The 21,202-nt window shown below is 39.2% G+C and overlaps 1 protein-coding gene across 1 annotated transcript in view; it reads left to right on the forward strand.

The window, feature by feature from the left end:
* Positions 1 to 21,202, forward strand: part of col24a1 (collagen type XXIV alpha 1 chain) — a 109,297-nt gene that overhangs the window by 24,394 nt on the left and 63,701 nt on the right. The window contains exons 4-12 of the mRNA XM_030726898.1: positions 5,114 to 5,167; positions 6,963 to 7,016; positions 12,199 to 12,252; positions 15,297 to 15,350; positions 17,860 to 17,904; positions 18,477 to 18,530; positions 18,716 to 18,760; positions 20,227 to 20,280; positions 20,845 to 20,889. Of these exons, the coding sequence (XP_030582758.1) occupies positions 5,114 to 5,167; positions 6,963 to 7,016; positions 12,199 to 12,252; positions 15,297 to 15,350; positions 17,860 to 17,904; positions 18,477 to 18,530; positions 18,716 to 18,760; positions 20,227 to 20,280; positions 20,845 to 20,889 (459 nt within the window). The remainder of the gene's footprint in view (positions 1 to 5,113; positions 5,168 to 6,962; positions 7,017 to 12,198; positions 12,253 to 15,296; positions 15,351 to 17,859; positions 17,905 to 18,476; positions 18,531 to 18,715; positions 18,761 to 20,226; positions 20,281 to 20,844; positions 20,890 to 21,202) is intronic.

The raw sequence follows: 21,202 nt of genomic DNA on the forward strand, positions 1-21,202 counted from the left end.
CAAGATAAAGTTCTCAGTCTGTTTCTCTCACTTCAGTCATTTTATTACTGCAAAAAGGGACTGCCATTAAAAGCTGTCATAAATTTTGCATGCTACTGACAAACTGAACTGTTTGTATTACAGTCTAGTCCAGCTTATCTGAATGCAAGCGTGCTTGGACTACTCTGCTATTTAAGGTATTTTGTATGTGAGACAGCAATTACCAGTCTTCTGTGAGATAATAATCTAATATATAACTCCACATTCTGTGACGTCCACTTGTCACAAGTTAACGCAACCCTGACTACTGTAGTCAGGCTCTCCTGAACTTTACACTTCACTTCTCTGTAGAGCTTTCTATAGAACTTGGGTGTCCTGAGCATGTAATTGTATGGATTCAGGTCTTCATACATAAAGTAGGTCAAGTCAAGTCAAGTCAAGTCAAGTCAAGTTTATTTATAAAGCACATTTAAAACAACGACGTTGACCAAAGTGCTGTACAAGATCTGTAACCCCAAGGACTATACTAAATAAAAATAAAAATATATAAATAAATAAATAAAATAATAAAATAAAAATAAATAAATAAAAACATTAAGAACAATAAATAACATAAGAAAATTAAAAATTAAAACGTTTAAAACAAGTACCATAAAATACCATAAAACAATCATCTAAAAGGAGGTAGCACTGCAGCCAAATGCCAAGGAAAAGAAATGTGTTTTTAATAGAGATTTAAATGTGTGTATCGTCTGAGCTGTGCGGATATGGAGAGGTAGATCGTTCCATAGCTTTGGTGCTGCTGCTGCAAAAGCTCGATCACCTCTCTGTTTTAGTCTGGTTTTAGGCTGGTTTTAGGTGATGCATTGTGTTAATTTGTTAGCTCGTTCTGCATTGGGAGGTAGCTTTGTCAAGCTAAGTGTGTCCAGTGTTGGTTGGGTTATCGGTTGAGCTGATTTGCTGTCCTTTGCCAACCTAACATTATTTCAGGATGGTGTTGAGTGAGATGAGCCCTTATGTTCATGCTGTTCATGTATTTTACTTACATATGACACTCCTTGCAAATCCTGTGTGTCATGTCCGTCACCTCTGTTGACCTCACTAGAAAAACAGCACTATGAAAAACTTATTTATTATTTTATTCTAGTACTAAAATGTTCCGTTTGTATTTGCAGTGTATATAAGATACATTATTGATATTTGGTGTCCCTGTACTGTACAATATTGCCACACAAAATATCACAATACCATATGCTATATCGATTTTTTTCTCCGTCCCTTAGTAAGAGTAGAGTTATACTGTTGTGCTTTCACATGGCCTGAACAGGTCACATGAAATGTTTTATTTTATACTTTACTTATACCTTATACTTTTTTTTTTTTTTTGGAAAACATAGAATTCCACACACCAGAATGCTCCTGGAAAATATTTTAATCTGAACAGACCTTAAAAAGTAAGGTTTTGGGCCAACATGCCCTTCTTCAGATTGCATGTTGGCCTGAAACATTACTTTCTAAGGTCTGTTCAGATTAAAAAAAATTTCCAGGAGCGTTCTGGTGTGTGGAATTCTGTTTTTCATTGATTCTTTGTTTTTCCTGCACCCTTTAATTTTGGATGTGCATATTCTGATATTTTTTTTTTTTTTTTGCCTCAAATATTTCAAGAGCCCCCTGTGTTTAGCCCTGGATGAACCAACACTGACTAATAATTTGATAAGTTACTGTGACAGATTTTAATTTTTTTTGTTAAAATGTTTTAACCTCCTGAGATCCCTCATTCGGGTGTTTCTGCAACATTAACTTCATTCTGCTCAATAAAGTGTTTTATACTTTGTTAATGTCATGAGACAGTAGTGAGGCAGGCAGGATGTGGACCCCAAATGGAGGACTCAGAGACGGATGTGAACTCAAATTCATCTTTTATTGCTGGTGGAAATCAGGGAATAAATGCAACAGAGAACATGGCAAATCAGCCAAACTGGAAACAGAGCACAGATACTCACTACTATGAGGCGAAACATGACAAGAGGAGCAGGGAAAAACACACACAATATATACACAGGGAGTGATGAGTGACAAGAGGAGACAGCTGGAGAGAACAGGTGGACAGAATCACACTAATGAGACACAGGAAGCAAAACTCAAAATGACACACAGGGAACAAGAGGCCAGGAAAATTAAACAGGAAGTGAGAACTAAACGGGGAGGACACAGACATGACCTAACCACAGGAAACTTGACACAAGGGAAGACTCCAACTAAAGCAACTCGGAACTAAGAACAAAGTATACTAAAGAACCCATGGAATAAATGTACACGTTGCACAAACCAAAGATCAATAAACAAAAAGAACAGAACTAGGAAGCTGAAAACGCTGGGTCGTGATAGATAGATATTAGACATTAAAAATGCATCGAGTCTCAGGAGGTTAAAGGAATCTCTTTGGATTTTTATTTTATTATTTTTTTAAACTTTATTTAACCAGGAAAATATGACTCTTGAGATGAAAAAAAAGCTTTTACAAGAGTGTCCTGGCCAAGAAAGACAGCAGTACAATCAGCAGAGTTGCGTAAACTATAACACAGAGGAAAAAAATACACAATTTAACTACACTGCTGATAAAAAATACAATGGAGGATCAGATTTGATTATATGTGATTTTTTGCAATGGATCAGAATAGATCTGAACTTCATAAAGGAGGGCAGTAGAGTGGACTTAACTTAGAGGCCTTGGTTTGTGAGATTCTGCATAGGATGCTGTGAATCAGCTCAACTTTATCTCACACAGGGCAGCAGTTAAAGAAGATTCGTTTTGGCCTTCAGCTTTCAAGAAAATTGACTTCTTTACTCGGAAATATTTGACCCTATCTTGGCAGCACAGATTCAGCCTTTGAATACTATCATTTTATTCGATCAGTGCCTCCGTTTCTTTAGGCCCTGTTGTTGTGGCGAAGGCGGTGGTGTGCTCACACTTTCCATGTGTCTGTATGTGGGAGTCTGGAGGAACAAACAGCTGTTTCTTTATTTATCTATCCCTCTGTGTCCAACTTCTTCTCTGACAAGGGACGCTCCAGAGCTCCCTAAAAACACTGAATAGTAAACAGAACAATAAAATGTCTCTTTTCATCTAGTTTTTTTAATATTGTAATTGTTTTGGTAAGAGGTGGAAATCGTATACTATAGTATTATATAGTGACATATATATACTTCTTATATGTCACTCTGACCTCTTCCCAAAATGTTTTAGTCTTTCTGCACTGCTAAACACAGAGCCGTTTAGTGCACATGTCTGTATACAGTATACAGTCCTGTGAAAAAGAGAGTTTTCGTAGGACTCTGCAGTCCTGTAAAAAAATGAAGAAAGTAAACTAAAAGAGTTCATCCTTACTGCTTCCATATATAGAAAGTATCAACTTTCAATCAACTGTACTTGATTAACTGATCATCAGCAAGTATGAGCACCTTCAGCAGAAACGTTTTGGTAGTTTGTTGGTCTGGACCATTCAGGTGTGTGTTAACACAATGCCACAATGTTTCCAGAAGCGGACATCGCAGCAAATTCTCCCCAAGGTCACTGCAACAAAAACCCCAAGGGCGACATCTCAGACTCTACAGGCCACAGTTAGCATGTTAAATGTTAAAGTTCATGACAGTGCAATTAGAAAAAAGTGTGGCTTGTTTAGAAGGGTTGTCAGGAGAAAACCTCTTCTCTCTAAAAAGAACGGGGCAGCACAGCTGCAGGTTTGCAGAGTTGCATCTGAATAAAACACAAGAACTCTGGAACAATGTCCTTTGGACAGATGATCGAAGTATTTGGCCATAATGCACAGCACCACATTTGGCGTAAACCAAACAGTGTATCAGGACAAACACCTCATACCAACTGTCAAGCATGGTGGTGGAGGGGTGATGATTTGCTCTTGTTTTGCAGCCACAGGACCTCGGTACTTTGCAGTCATTGACTTGATCACGAACTCCTCTCTTTACCAAAGTATTCTTGTCAAATGTGAGTCCATCTGTCTGACAGCTAAAGCTTGCCCCAAACCAGGTCGTGCAATGATCCCAAGCACAGCAGCAAATCTATAACAGACTGGCTGAAAAAGAAAATAATCAAAGTGTTGCAATGGCCCAGTCAAAGCCCAGACTTTAACCTGACTTAAATGCTGTGTTGGGATCTTAAGAGAGCTGTGCATAAACGAGTGGCTGCAAACCTCAATGACCTGAGATATCTTTGGGCCAAAATTCCTCTGCAATGTGAGAGAGACTGATAAAATAACATCATCATTTTTTGTATGTTATTGCCAGCAAAGAATACTCTGCAGGCTCTTGAATCATGGAGAGTACTTACCTTTCCATAGGACTGTATAGAGTCCTGTGAAAACTTTCTTTTTCACATAACTGTTTATTTAATTAACAAGTTAACTTGGCCTGAATTACATATCTCTCAGTTATGAGGTGGTAATTTGTCATGTATGTATGAATTTCTGGTCCTCTGGCTAAATTTTCTAAATCTCTGTTCCATGTATTTGGTCTATATGTGAAGTCTTTAATGAACAGGATGTATGAGAATGTGGAAAGTGTACATTTATAAAAGCAAATAAATAAATAAAAAGGCTGGCTCCACATTTGGACTGTATGAAATCATTTAGTTCAAGGTTTCCAACAAAAGAGAACCGTGAATGATTAAATACATGTTCATCTTATCCTTAATTACTTTTGTTACTTAAAATAGGACCAACTTGTGAATAGTGCAATGAAACCTGCCATCTCCTCCTGATTCTAATAATTACCTCTTCCTGAACATGTGTTTCCTGCAGGAATATAATTTTAGAATGCATATGCTTAAATTTCCCAATTTCCTTTAGTTTTAAATCTTGTGCAAGCCTCTAACACTCCCCTAGAAAATTAGATAATTAGAACTTGGAGATTAGAATTGATATGCCGGTGCACTTTTAAATAGCTTTTACAGAAAATTTGGAGTAAACCACTTGAAACATACATGCTTTACCAGTCTTTTTAAACATTTATCAGGCACGAACACTGGTGTTTTATGTGATCATGTAACTTGTAACTTTCTCAATTAAGCTTTTTGTTGCAAACAATTGTCTCTGTTTTTCTGTTTTCTCTGGTTTAGGGTCCTCCTGGTCCCCCTGGTTTACCTGGTCCTGCAGGAAAAAGAGGGCCTCGGGTGAGTAATCTGTGCAAAAATAAATAAATAAATAACACAAACACACACACACACACACACACACACACACACACACACACACACACACACACACACACACACACACACACACACACACACACACACACAGACAAACACATACACAAAAAAACTCACTGTTCGTGTGTTTTTCCAACTGTCCGGAAAGAGTTGTTGACAGACAATGTTGTGGTTAGCGTGATTAAATCCACTCTGATCTCAAGACTACTTTATATACAGCTGCTAAGGCTGATGATGCAATGCTGTGATCATGCCACAGGCCCTGGAGGCATCTTTAAACAGAACAAGACACATTTTATTTTTAGTGTTGGATGGAAGGTATAACTAAGCCATAAATAAATGAGTTCAGTCCTGTCTTTGCTCGACCGTGCATAGAAGCAGCATCATGGCTAATTTAACTGATGGAATGTAAATACCGGCTGTACTTAAAGAAAACATTCAATACAGTTAACTTGATTACGTAGGTTTCAGCACCTACTTGTGAACTGCATCAAGCAGTGACTCCCAAGTGGCAGTGCCAGTGCATTGATTATTAATGTGGTAAAATCATGTTAGTTTTTGTTTATGTTGGTGAGAGGTCCCTCTGTGGATATTATACTTACTGTCTGTGGGTATGTGGTTTCCTGTCTGAGTTTGTAGCTAACTGTCTGATGTGAAAGCAGCTTCCAGGTGCAATATTTGCTCTTTTGGCCTTTCTTTCAGCACATCAAAACAGAGGGCTGCAAGGTGCTGTGTTGGTGGGCGTGTGTTGTAAACTACTGGTTAGACCATGAAAGATGATCCGTGGAGTTGGAGTCACAGATTAATTTGTTTATCAGATACCAGAACAAAGCAATATTTAACGCTCATGAACAGGAGTTTATAATTCTGTAAAGTTAAGTGGTCACAATTGCTTAACAGTAAAAATATGATGGACATATTATAAAGTCATCTCCAGGCCTCCGTGTGTTTTATTGGCTATTGCCGCATTTTGTCATATGCCATTGCATTAGTTGCCGCAAAAGATGAGCAAGGATCAAGACTACGGTCAGAGGTCTACATGCTGCTCTGCCCAATCTCTGTTTTGGCATTGCTGTTGGTTCCATATGAAGGTTTTAAATTGAACCCTGCTTTTTAACAGCATGAAAAGCATCCTTGAAGGCAGACAGATATGCAGGTAGACAGAGGCATTCCTGTTGTTTGTGAATGGTGATGCCATATGAATTTCCAGACGTTTTTTCATTTTAAAACATAGATGCACCTTGCAATAAGAGAATCTAATATTTATCCCAACATAGAAATCTATTCTTTTTGGGCTTTGGTGAATTTTAGTTGACAGTATGCACTTACAGAAGGCAATAGGCACAGCACTGAAATGCTGCATACAAGAGCTTCTTTTTAGCTCTTGTTGTAATGCAGGAAAAAACCTGGTAAGCAGCAGGAGTACAGATGTGCAGGAATGCAGTGTATTTATGGTGGATGTGCGAGAGTGCATATGACCGTGCACATGTAGCTGTAAGCGCACATGTTTGCGTACCCGTTGCATAATTCTGTGGTTCATTGAATTGGACTGATTTGCATTGAGGGCAAATGCGACAGAATAGAAATATTTGTTTATATTAAGGCTTATGGTGTATATTTCTTGATTCCAGTGCAACTACTGTCACCACTTTTTTACATTGCTGAGGAAAACTTAGCTGTTTTGTACCTCATCTTAAATTGAGCTGTTGACAGCAATGGGCAGTAATTTGAAGTTTCTCTTCTGTGTCTGTACCAGGGTCCCTCTGGTCCACATGGAAACCCAGGACTACCTGGACCACCTGGGCCAAAGGTGAGTGCTATTCTCCAATGGGAGGAGGAGTGGGGTATATAAACACACTCTGAGAGTACCACAGAGGGTTCTGGTTAGCCACAACCAGCGCCACTGAACCGAACACACAGGACAGGGATGTTGTTATGTTATAGGCTTTCACACTCTTTCATTAAATACATCCAACCATATGCCTTTAGTCGCCGGTGGTCTAGTAGTTCGGACAGGGCACTTGATCCGTCGGCTGTGACTATGGATCAGAAAATAGTATGTGATGTCAACTAATCAGAAGGTCAGTGGTCTGATTCCTGACTCCTTTAGGCCACATTTCAAAGTATGCTTTGGCAAGATACTAAATCAAGGGATTGGCCTTACTGCCTCATCAGTGCGTGTGGCTTATAGTGTAAAGCACTTTAAGAGGACTGTAAGACTAGCAAAACTGTATAAATACAGTCAACCTGTCATGTTCTTTTTAATCTTATTGGCAGTAGATCTAATCATGATATTTGTCAGTAAATTGTTGTGCATTCACGTTGTGTCTTCTCCTGACAAGCCCACACACAGTGTTTCTTGACACGTAAGTTCAGTTACAGACATGTCAAAAATAGTTTTTTCTGAAGGAGGTGAGTATACACTTAGACACAGTGGAAAAAACAACTCTGCTGTTTGCATACTTGAACATTAAATCAATCAAATATATGATACTTCCGTAGTGATGTCACCAAGTCACTGAATTATCCTCAACACTCTACACACTTATGGAAATTCACTCTTCTGCAGTTAAAGTTTTTACTATATGGCAAATGGCATCAATTATAGCGACTGACGTGTTGTTCCCTGAAGAGAACAGAGCGCGTGCAAGAAGAATTAAACACAGCCAGATGTAGGCAAACATGATAATAGCAGGCGAGTATATTGACACAGTGTAGCAGGAGACAAAGGTGGTTCTTTGCTTAAATGATATCCTTAGCTTAGATCGTTATTACCTTGGTTTTAACCACGGGGCATAATTGTGCCAGTCCTGGCTCATTAACCATAACACTGATTTCATATAAAAGGGGGAAAAAAACAAAAGAAAGCATCACTGCTAAGTTTTTTCCCAGCTTAGGACCAGAAACATTGGTGCAGCTGAGCAAGAATGTTGGCAGCACCGTGCAGATGTTTGTGGTGGCTGTATTCCTCACTGGCTACCCACAGAGTGGCTGCATAGATCAAGCAATCAGACAGCAAACAGTCTCGCTATAGGAGTCAAGGGAAGCACAAGTGAGTGTCCTTCATCATCACTGATTGCCAAACTTTCTGCTAAGTGGATACCACTTCACTTTGTTAGTCCACGAAGAGAAGAGTTTCACTCATGAGACTACCAAATGTTCTGTTTTCTTTCCTCGATTGGTGAAACAGCACAGGGAGATGGATTTGTTTTGTATCACCTCTGACCTCACTGAGACACTGTGCAGATTTGCCTGAGGTCCAGTGATCAGCTATTATGCAACAGCAGGCCAACTGCTGGCTGCCTCTTCTGTTAGCATTTACTCCCACATTCATGTGGAAAAATAAAAGAGTATCTAATACCGTAGTGACCGGTCAGTGAGTCATTCTCAACCCCGAAACCCTTTGCGGAGGCAGAGAAGCCACTGAGAACCTCTTTGTCTCAGTTTTGGAAAATATCTCTTGTTGAAATGTGTTTTGTTACTAGGACACTGGAAATGTAGTTACTGACGCTGAGCCAATCTGACTTTTTTTAGGCATAATTTGAAATGTTATAAAGATATGCCCTTAACTTAAAAGAGCCTCTCAGTCTGTCTCCTTTATGCTCTGCTGACTGTTTTTTAAACAGGAAGGAACCGGTTTTATGGTATGGTAGGATTTCTGTTCTCTCACCCCTTTAGCCTCTGTATGCCTCATTGAGTGTCAGTCAAAACTTTGGAAATACGATGCTGAAGACCCAGGAAGGTAATCCTTGTTTGCAGTGAGTGTAGCCAAAAATGAGACATGTTATAAAATGTTCTTATCCTGTATGTTTTATTATGTAACTGCTGTACAGTAAGAATATGTCTGCTTAAAAAATTTCCAAAAAAAGAGAGAGAAATGTTGTTTTGGCTAAAGCAATACTTTCATGTTACTTTGACGAAAAAAGAAAAAAACTGTTACCCGAGGTGTTTCATTTTGTTTTTAAAACCAAATTTTTGGACTAATGACTATTGTTGTATCATGCATATGCTGTTTAGAGCCAAATGGATGAAAGAGTCCTGAAAAGTTGGAAAGTTGAGTTTGGACTGATATGTTTCTGTCAATCAGCTTTTTAAGTTAAACTGAGGATTCACCAAAACAGTTAGATTGTGTTCGTGCAGAATGCGCCATAACCGTCATCTGTGTGGCTTGTTCCAGCTCATCAGTCTTTTTTTTAGTGAATAGCGAATATTTCAGTGTGACACAGTCACAGTTTGGACTTTTAATAATTTCTGTGAACTGTTCTTTTTCCAGGTTGGAATGAGTGTACAGCATACACCTTTAATGATTTGAAAAAACAAGAGTTGGGTGCACAAGTTTGAAATCATTTTAGATTTCCTCCAATCCACCCAAGGTCAAAGGTATCCATACAGCAACACTAATATTTTTATTAAATGTCCCTTGGTCCCTTTTAAAAGCCATGAACAAGCTTCTGGCATAATTCTAGCTGGATTTTTGACCACTCTTCTTGGCAGAACTGGTAGATTTTCTTTAAACTGGTTGGTTTCCTGGACTTGGCTTTAAAGTGTAGTCAACAAATTTTCAGTAGGGTTGAGGTCGGGGCTTTGGGAGGGCCACTGCAGAAGCTTAATGTTAGCCTGCATTTCAAAACCAGTTTTGATGTGTGTTTGGAATCGTTGTCCTGCTGGAACACCCAATTATGTCCCAGTTTCAACTGTCTAGCTGTTAATTTCAGGTAATTTCATCCACTTTGTGAAATATACCAGTACCACTGGCAGCAAAACAGCCCCAGGCCATAATGCTACCACCACATGCTTGACAGCTGGTACAGTGTTCTTAGATTTGAAAGCCTCACCTTTACTCCTCCAAACAAACCTCTTGTTAGCTCAATCTTTGTCTCATCTGACATCAAACTTTTCTCCAGAAGGCATTTGGCTTGTCCATGTGGGCAACTGCACATTTCAGTTGAGCTTGAAGGTGTTGATTTTGGAGCGGGCACTTCTTTCTTGGTCAGCACCCTCTCAGTCCATAGTGATGTAAAGATTACCATGAAACTCTCAGACCCACCCCTATCTTCCAGTTCTGTTTTGTTTTTTGTTTTTTTGGGGTGGGGTGGGGTGGTAGGTTTCCAGGAAGTAAAAAAAGAGGTGCTGTCAAATATGTTCAGCTGTGCCACTCAAACCCAAAAAAAGAAGACAGGGAAAATAAATATATATATTTTATTGATTTATGCAGCCTTCTTTCAGCTCAGTGGGAGTCTCTGAGCAGCAAAACAGTAGTACTAGACACTCATCAGGGTAGTGGACTCAACATCATCTGGCTTACTCACACTTTCTGGTTGTAAAAGAAGCAGAACAGCTGGTGCGAGGAGAGCAGATACTGGCGCTCTAGAGCGACATTGGGAATTTAAAATTTTGCTTACTGCACCTCTAAGTAACTGAAAGGTTTAATCTTAAACCTTTTTGATATTAATGTTTTGAAGCCTTTAGCTCATCAATTGTAAAAATCACAGACCTGTCACAGGCGAGAGCTGAGCATATTGATTGGTTTTCTTAGCATCCAAAACCAAATTCTCAAATTACAGTTTACCATGTTGTATTGTCTTGGCAGCTCCTCCTGCCTCACTGGAACAGCTAGCCATTCTCCACCAGGACTTTTCAGTGTTGACAACAGCAAGTTGGAAAGCCAGATTAAGTATTGGCGCTAAAATTATGTGACAGTTAACTGGCATTTCATCTTCAGGGCTGTCTAATGTCTGGAGATCTTTATTTTTAGTTGAATCACAGCAGAAAAGATGTTCTGACCTTAATTTATTTCATACTGGGGAGGAAAGGCATGAGTCGTCTGGCTGTTGAAGTGCAATATCACTGTTCTGTGGAAATCATCTCTCTGGGGGAGATCTGATTTGCTCCAGCAACCCGTATTAGGAGGGGAGATTCTTACTGACTTGTTTCACATTTAATAACCAACTAACTAAGTAAAAACATACTAACAGTTATAATATTTTGTGTCTTTATTGAAAATCAATCAAACATTCACATAAAAGAAGATTTGATCACCTCAAACAAGTGGGTCCTCTTGCTTCAGATCAGCTGTGCACAAAGGTTAGGAAGAGACAGAATTGCTGCATCTCAGTCATACGCTGAGGGTGTGTGGCATCAAAAGTGTCACTCCAGACAGTGCAGTTTTGCCTCTGTGGACTGCTACAGCAGATTTTAAATCAAACACTCACAATGTGATTGAAGGCAAAATTACAAGTTCTGGCCTCTGACTGTCGTCCTACACCAGATTTAATTTGATGCAAACGGTCTTGTCTTGCTGCATGACCCAAATTCTGATGTATGCTGTCCAACAGCTACACTGACATCATGCTGAAGGACATCAGGATTAACTTGACATTTTACTTTTCCCATGATGTCAGAAAAGAAACCAAGTATGATGGTCCCTCTGCACTACTCCATTTCTGCAATGTGGTCTTGAATTTGGTATGCTCTGCTTTTTTTATGCCGTACAAAATGCTGCTTACATGCAGACCTTCATTTAAGGCTTCTTTCTTTCTTTCTTCCTTCCTTCCTTCCTTCCTTCCTTCAGCTGATTAGCGGATTATCAGGGCCTAAAATTACTTGTAAATTTTCCAGCATTTAGCAAATCAGACATTCTTTGTTTTAAGTCTTTCCAGATGTCTTTTATCTGAGATCAGCATCAGCTACTTGTGAACAGAAAACTCTCAGTGTCAGACTCACTCTCATACCTCTGAAATATTGTACTACTGATTAGACTCTAGTTTGCTTCTCCTTCCATTCACTTAACTTTAGCATAAGGGCTCACATACATTTTTGACACATAGCGTGGCTCAAGTAATAAAGAAATGTAGCCGGTAAGACATACATGCTTTATTCTATATATTAACTTTCATGTAAACTGTATATTATGTTTGAGGTGTGCAGAATAGATTATAAATGCATTGAGTGTCTAAGGATATCCTGACCTTGTGACCCTGTTTCTGTTCTAGGGTTCAAAGGGAGACCCTGGGCTGTCTCCAGGTCAGGCTCCACCAGGAGAGAAGGTGAGGAATCTGCCACTGGTCTCTGTGTCTGTCTCCTCGTCCCTCTGCTCTGTGTTTTTTCTCATGACCTTGTGAATCGCAGCATTTCACCTCACTTAGTCTCTCCTTACTGGCAGCTTTTGGTTTTTGGTGTGAGATTCATTTTTAAACAAAATGCTATGAACTAATCCCTAAAATGTTGACACAGATCATACAGTAGAATGAGTACTAAAGATTATTCAGCAAGCCTATGATATGTCACTAAAAACTAAGCAGTTTTCATTCATGGATGATGAAAAACAGATTTTTCATTTAATTTTATGAGGCGTTTTCAGCATAAATCTGTTTTCATGTGCTGGAACAATGAGTTTGAGAGGATGGTTTTCTGCATCCCATTGAACTCCTTCAGCAATTTCCTTTAAGCTTCGTTTATGCATTTCTGAGTCATTTTATTGTCACTGATGTGCCTGACATCACCACAGCTGGCCTCTCTTGGTCTATCATCATTCTCATCTCATTTTCTTTCAAACATGATCGCAGTAACGATATTCCTGAGAAGCACTGCTACATTTCTTGAACTAATTAAGATCCGAACGTATCTATCATCCTTCAAGTTTAAGGGTCTTTGCAAAGAAAAGTATCACGGCTCTCTTTAAATCCTCTCTAGCCTTCAATGATTTTCAGTTAAAACCAAAACTATAGTGTGTCTGTTCAATGTTGATGCAAGTTCATTCAGACTCACCCTACAAATTAGTGCAGACCTGTTATCACTCTTCCACCTCCATGAGACTTAACAGTGTTTTTTGCACACTATGCAAATTTAAGGAACAAAAGAAAGCTCTGCTGGGCCTGAAACCTTTTGTTTTCTGTTTGGGTTGCCCAGCAGCAACTTTAGGGGTAGTAGCCCTGAGGTAGAGTCCATGTATGGACATCTTGACAGAACAGGAGCATCTATTTTAATCAGTCCATCTGTCTGCACAGGTTGCAGAAGTGTGTTATATTTTATTCATCTACCCTATGTACCCACAATGCAATTCAAAGCATATTTCTTTGCTTCATGTCTGTTTTTCTGTGCAAGTACAATGATTTTGGGCTCTATGTTGACAGAGCTTTACACTTTCTCAACAACTCAGTCTATATGAACAAAGTCTGCCTGATATGCATTCAGCTCAGTTCAGCTGTTTAAGACAGCAGTTAAATGAATGTACCAGATTAATGTAGTTTCATGATTTTTTTTTTCATGCCTGTTGATCCTGTAATGAAAGTCTCTATTCTGCAATTTGCTGCAATATACCGAGACATCAAGTGTTTTCTGACCTGGCAAGGTCCAGTTTTTGACAGCGGGACACTGTCACGTCCACAACAGTGACAAAAACAATAGTTTTAGCAGCTTGTATTTGAGGTAGTGAATAGGAAGAGGAAGTGATTAGCCAACTGAAGCCACAAGATAGCAGGACGGATGCAAACAGGCAATATAAGATCTTTCATGGGACAGAACACTGTCCTGAGATGTAAAGAGAAAGATCACTTTCACTTTGGTGTTAATTAATGCCTAATTTTAAATCTAACTGGTCATGCCCTGGCTGCATTCCCTGCCAGACATATGAAAGCACTGTCCATCTCACACCTGTGCAAAGTGACTCCTTTTCAGCTCACATTCTTTTAACCAGAAAAATGACTCCTTTTCAGCTTGGCTGTTTTGAAGAGTTATTGTCGGTGGTGCGGCCTCCATTTCACAAAAACTTTAAATTTGTGCTCAAGAATGATGTGACCTAGGAAGTTCAAATTCACACCATAGATGCATCTACTAAAAATCTCAAATGAGTGCGAATCTTGGCAGCCTTGACCTGAAGGTAAAGGTCAAAGGTCACATTTTCTGAAAATCTTGTGAATACAATAGCATGATAAACGGTCCCTTTGAAGCCACGATGTTTGTAAAGCACTGCTTCTTCATTTCAAAGGTATTTTTTATTGCTTTACTTTTTTCTAACTTATATATGCAGGGCTTATGGAGAGGCTGATAGATTAATTTGTTTCATTTTTTCAGTCTTTATTTTAAGTAGCTAAAATAAAAAAGACATAGATAAGTGTGGAATCCTGCCATTATCTGCAAATTTCATTTCTATACGTGTGGATTTTTATAACTATGCTAGCACTTATTTGCATTTTACAGTGCATACACAACCTTTAGTAATCTTTTTTCTGTAAATTACTTATCCATTTATGCCTGTTTAATGACAGTTTATTACACCTTTTTTTCATATGGCTGTTTTCTAACACTTATGACAATTTAAATGTACTGCATGTACACAGTTGCCAAACTGTTTACTACATTTTATCTTTAGATTTTGCTGTAGAAACAAAACTTGTTAAAAGTCATGTATACACCTTTGATGGTAGTTTATTACCCCTGGCCATTTCTCAATTCAAAGGACACAAGTTTGTACTTGCATACTTGCTAGTTTGTACTTGGCAAGTTCACATGGGAGTCAGGACTTCCCAAGGATGGGAGGACGCAGCGCAGTCATTCACCTGGAGCAGCAGCATATTTGATAACATCACAGCTGAGCTCAGCTCCACTGTTTTTACCACCTTTCCTCCTTAAATTGACTGTTTAATATATATTTTAATAAGTCTTTAAAAGTTATTTAAAAATAGGTTATTTAAAAGTGCTGTAAGCATTTTGGCAAAAGGCTCAGCTATACAAAGACCCTCAGTGAGAAATGATTTGGAAAGATGGCAGTAAAGACTGATTTGTTCATCGATTTAATCGGAGTGATGGTAGTGATGAACTGTATGCCACTTTACTGAAATAAATACTGAATAATAATCAACAGACCTGTAACATTTTAGTAACATAAATGTGCCGTATAAACTATAATATTATAAATCCAGAGGTGCTAACCACTATTATATTAATCTTGTTACTTATTTATCCACTTTTTGACTTTAAAATTCCACTAAAACTTTATTTATGAAGATTTAGTAATGAGATGAACAGATTTTTGCATTTGGAATTTAATAATGATGTGTTGTGCTGCTTTGTTTTTCAATTGTTTTATTAGGGTGACAGAGGTCCTCCAGGTCGTCCTGGTCCCAGTGGATTTCCAGGTCAACCGGTAAGATTTATTTGATTAGATCGCTTGTGATTAAATGAGCAATAAATGCAAGCATAAAGGATTTCTAATCTGTGAAAAACTACAGTATTTATGAACTGTGCATACTAGTAGTAGTTAATTTAGTTGTTGTATAGTTCTTCAAAAAGCTTTTATCTTACTTTTACCATTTACTGTTTCCTTTTAATCCTTTGTATTGAGGTGACTCAGTGTGCCCCCTGCGTTCTCACCTTATCAGTGCTGCCTCCCACAGGTCCCTGTCTGCAGTTTGTCTATCTATATATTATCAATGCAGTCTGATATATAAATATAAAGAAATATGTATATGTGTCCATCTTTTCTTGCTTATTTTGCCTTACAGTGTGAGGTAAATCCTGCATTTATTGGTTTCTGCCTCTATGTCTCAGTCAGAGCTAAAAGGTGATTGTTTAGTGCTGCCTTACTTAAACCTGACCTTTAAGTTCAAGGTCAGAGGTCAAAGAGGAAAAGCACCCTTCCCAGGACCAGTGGATCAATAACATGGGCAATATCCCATACCACCTTAGGTACCAGACATCAACTGCTATGCCACACTTTAAAACAGAGAATTTCATATATGCTGCCATGGGTAAAATGAAATGCACTGGCCCTCTTCCTTTGTTCATCAGTGTCCACATGTTGCATATTATTGATACATAGTTATCAACGCCTCAGTGTCAAGCATCCTCTGCTTTCGGTCATCTTTGCAAACATGTCTTCGCAATTCTTCACCTGCAAATCAAGACAAAGTGTCAGTCTACCATGCCGTCTGTGTCTCTACCCTCCTGTATGGATGTGAGGGCTGGACCCTCTATAGGAGGCAAGTCAAGATGTTGGAAGCCTTTCACATGCTATGTCTTCAATGCATCCTTGGCCTCACCTGGGAGGACTGCATGCTGTCCTGTGGGATCTTACAGCACCGAGTCCTTCCTACTTCACCGTGAGACACTTGCCTCCACCCAGAGCATTTGGAGGAGTACACTCAAGAATGGAGTACAGCGCTGGTCCTGGATAAGTGGAAGAAAATGGATGGATGACTGGATGGATAGTTATCAATTGACCTAAATTCCATTTAATCTTTATAGTCTCAAAGCCACTCATTGCTGTTGTTGTGTTTGATATGAGTTTTGCTTGCTCTGAACTCAGGAACTTAATAGATTTATTCTGTCATAGTGGGTGGCCCTGCTCCTCACATGGCTGTATCTACACAGCTGTCCAGGTAGTTTGTTGCTAAAACTTTGTAGCTGCCTGTAGTTGGCCTTAACCTTGAATCCTAAGAGGCCACATCAGTGTTTGCATGAACTGAACTTAATATATTCAGCACATGCCCTGTGGCCCATCAGGTATTTTCAGAGGAAATTACTGGCCAATGCTCTTTACCTCTACGTGGGCCTTTTATTGGGTGTGAAGGTCATATGTCACAACCTCGGAAGTGCAGGCCAGAGTCAGTGATACTGTTCCAGATGTTCTCTTGCTTCCCGAAAAAGACGCTGACCTGGCCCTGACCTTGTGCTTTGTAGCTGTAAACATCTGTTGTTGATAATCAAGTCAAAGGGAAAAATAAAGAGCTTCAGGGGAAACTAGCTCTGATTTACTCAACAATAAATCCTGTTTAGCTTACAAAGAAAAAGTGCTTACTTAACTAAATGTTGGATTTGGCTGTAGCCCAGGACTGGCTTTGGAGTGAGTAAACGGTTTCCTCTGCCACTTGAATCACTTTCTGCAGAATTCTATTTTTTTTTGTTTTAACTATGTCAGAAAGTACTCAGAAAAGAAGATTTTTAACAAATTGTCAGAATGCAAAATTCTCACAGAAACAGGGAGGTCAAACCATATCATTTCCAATGCTACACAGATGCATTGCATATATTTCCCCATGCTTAGATGGGACTTTGCAGTCAGAATAAGGCTACAAGCCCCCAAACTAAGACCCAGATTTGAAAGCATTATCTATGACTTTGGAAAATTTAGAGCAGTACAACAAAAACTGGCTGCAGGATATCCATAACATCCCTTATTATCCCACTGGGTTTTTTCTTTCTTTATTTACTTCACCAAAATGATTAACTGCCGGCCTTTTTTCTAGTTTTAAGTTTGCTCCTCCTGTTTAGTGCACTGCTCGAGGTTGGTTGGTCAGACTCTTTGATCCTGACTTAGATTCTAGTTCCCAATTGATGAATCTTACTGATGTTGGCAGTCCCCTGACTTCATCATTACCACCATTGTGATGTTTTGTGTCAACACTTTGACATTTTTATTGAAAACTGACTAAATTGAATTAAATTAAATTATTTATATAGTGCCAAATCACAACAACAATCATCTCAAGGCACTTTATGCTGTAAGGACCCTACAGTACTCCAGAGAAACCCCAACAAACGACCCCCTGTGAACAAGCACTTGTAGCATGGCAGCTGTAGACACATTGTTCACTTAATTACCATTTTTTTCATTTGAAATGTACTAAAAATACTTGTTTAATTCTATTTTTAAGGGTCCTAAAGGTTATCCAGGTCCACCTGGACCACCGGGAGAACAAGTAAGTAGTTATTTGTGTGTGTGTGGGGGTTTCTGTTTCAGACCATGAATTTCTGGCCAATTAAAAGGCTTGAAATCACGGATTTGACAAATTTTACAGTGCAGTAGTTGGATTCCTGCCAGCACTTTGTTACAAAAATACAATACAAACTGGATTGATGCATATACGTAGCAAATGAACAGATGCAAAGTCTGTGTCTGTGACAAGCCAGCTATGTTAGTCCTTCAGCTGTCCTCTCTTGTAGGTGGTTCCTTTTATGGTTTGTGTATCCCTCTTAAGCCTCTTCACTTCATCAAAGCCACGACAATAATAAGAAATGAGTCACATAACAGTGAACAGTGAGCTGAAGCAAAAGCAGAGTGAGATAGTGAGGGATGGGGTGAATTGGACGGGTGCTGAATGGTACAGTTAGTATACGGAGCTGTTCAGAATGAACAGTGCTTGTTTTATTCCTTAGCTGGCAGTGCTACTAGAAGCCTGCGTTTCTCCTCTTTCACTTTATCCATCCACCTAATCTCCCTATTCACTGTTCATTCTTTCTCTCCCTCCCTCTTTCTCTCTTGTCACTTTAGGGCATACCAGGACTTCCTGGGGAAGCTGGAGCTGCAGGTTACCCTGGCAGGCAGGTGCAGTGAAAAACACAAAAAAATAGTTTCTCCATCAGTTCTTTCAGGTTCTTCATTCCTCTACTGAGAATTCCGCTAAGAGAACACAGCCATAATAATGCACACTGCTTACTGCTGTCCTATGCACATCATATGCTCCATAGTCAACAGAGTCTCCCATTTTTTATTTATTTTTTTTGTTGCAGGGCTCAGCTGGGCCACAAGGTATTCCTGGGCCTAAAGGTGTTCGTGTAAGTTTAAGGTGTTTTCTGCTGTCATTGTGCCTTTTTTAAAATGATTTCCTTTAGCATTACTGCATTGAACTCTTTATTTCCTGAAAGGATTAGGACCGTGTCAGAGTTTCAGGCTGGCTCCACAGTGACTGATCAGGATCTGACTTGTATTTTTGACATGAGAGTCTGCTTGTGGGGGCTGGTCCCACTCTAGGTTGGCACCAAGAAGGCTGACTCAGGTTCATTCCTCAATGGGGAATGCCTTAAAATAGGAGAACAGAAGAAAGACAGTGGGGTGGAAGAGAAACAGATAGGGGAATGTATGAAATCAGAAGAGGGTCAAATGAGCTAATGAGAAAAGGGACTTAAGAGGAGCGTTGCAGCCCAGGGAAACATGATAGGTAGGATTACAATGTCAGACTGAGGTTGGCAGGGCGAGAAGGAGCCACAAAGGCAGACAGGGTGCTGAAAAGGTAGATGTTTGAGTGTGAGAGAGGGTGGGATAGGGATGCAAAAAACAAAAAAAACAAAAAACAAGCTCATACATACTGAATATATTGTATGCCAACTGACATACATACCTGAATGCAGCCGTGGTAGTACAAACAGTGTGCGGGTTTAGGGTTTTAGTACATATTGTGATTTGGTTGCAAAAATGTAGATACAAACTGATTTTGTATTTCTTATTGTGGCTGCAGCTTTAGCTTTGGGTGTATGTAGCCTGCAATTGGGATAGGATAACACAGGTACACACAGGTAAATATCTCATTAGCTTTTTTTTTAAATTGCTACAAAAACTAGATCGATCATTTGTCTCAGATACTAATCCTGTTCACTCACAAACACTTCACATAGTAACACTGATGAGGACTCTTACTCCAGACTTTGCCTGTTACCACGTTGCATTTACCTTGAACAAGGAAGAGTCTGGTCAGTGAAACCAACTATTTCTCTAGTGTTTCCCACGGGATGCATCAGGGCCACAGATGTTTTGGAAATCCAGAAATACATTTTGAAAGGATAAAAAAAAAAATTCCCCTGACTGTACCATCTATTTTTAACCAATTAACAGTGCTTATGGTTTGCAAGATTACACTCTCATGTGGTCTGTCTGTATTCCAGACCAAGATGTTCAAGCTGTGACTGGCCAAATTGTTTTTTTTAATTATTTCAGTATTGAGCCTTTTGTCCTGCACCGCCAACAGGCCATCATATCTTCCTGTACACAAGTTAGGCTGGTCATGGCAAATAAATCATTCACATTAGCCAACATGAGCAGGAATGATGCCTGAATTAAGTGCAGAACGTCAGATGTAGCAATAGGAAAGCTGGCCAATTTCCAAATGAAAAGATTCTGTGCAAACTAAATGCTCTGTTGTTGAAATATTCTCAGTGTATTTGAAGCCAGTGGTCAAAGGACAGTACACCAAACAGGTTGTAATTGTGAGGCATTATTGTTAAGTTCAACTTTTTCTCATTTTCAGGGTTTCATTGGGCTTCCAGGCCATGCTGGGCCACCCGGGCTGGAGGGGGAGAAAGTGAGTGATGTTTGTTCATTTTAAGTTTTCAAACCATTTATTTGTAAGCATGATTGCTGCGCTCTCCGACACATTTTCTATCTGCAGACTCTTTTTATTTACCTCTGATTAAGCTGTGAATATCTTCTCTTTCAGCTCTGTTTATTGATCGGTCATTCAAACCTTTTTCCCCATTATTGCGTTTAGGCAGATTGCTAGACACGTTGCTTCATTCTCAAGAGATCCCAGTCTAATGGAAATCCTGGGTTTTGTAGCTCTGTTTTGGCTTATGTACATCAGCTTGTTTTGTGCCAAGAAAAGTTAATTCAATGTGATGAAAAACATTTTTAAATCCACACTTATAGCAGGCTGTATTAAGAATTTCTGTACTACTTTATGGGATTATCTAAGCAGCTAATTTTAGGAGTTTATTTTGTTTTATGGATTTGTGTTGAGATAAAGTGAGAGGATTAAAAGAGCTGTGGTTATTTACTCTCATATCCTATATAATTCTCTTTTCAGTCATTTCAATCCCAAAACTTACTTTTGATTTGAGCAATCTAACTAGTTGTTTTTCTTTTCTAGGGCATACCTGGACCTGTTGGAAGACCTGGCCCCAAAGGAAGACACGTAAGAATCCATCTTGGTTTCTGAAATTTGTGCCTTTGCCCCCTGTTACTAACTAGGGGGGCAGCTGCACATGTGACTAATTTTTTTTTTCTGTGAAATCAGGAAGATGGTAAAAACTGATAGAAATGCTATCCAGCTCATAAGGTATACAGTATGTCCCCTCATACAGCAGTACCTAATATCCACAAAGACCCCAGAAGCATCCAAAATAGGCTCATTTCCATCCTGTTGTTGTGAACGTGCTGAAGCAGTGGGGGGACTATTTTGAGTGGACACAGAGAAAAGAACAAAGAGGACTACTACAGACGTACAC

This window comes from Archocentrus centrarchus, chromosome 4 (genome assembly GCF_007364275.1).
Source record: "Archocentrus centrarchus isolate MPI-CPG fArcCen1 chromosome 4, fArcCen1, whole genome shotgun sequence".
NCBI lineage: Eukaryota > Metazoa > Chordata > Actinopteri > Cichliformes > Cichlidae > Archocentrus > Archocentrus centrarchus.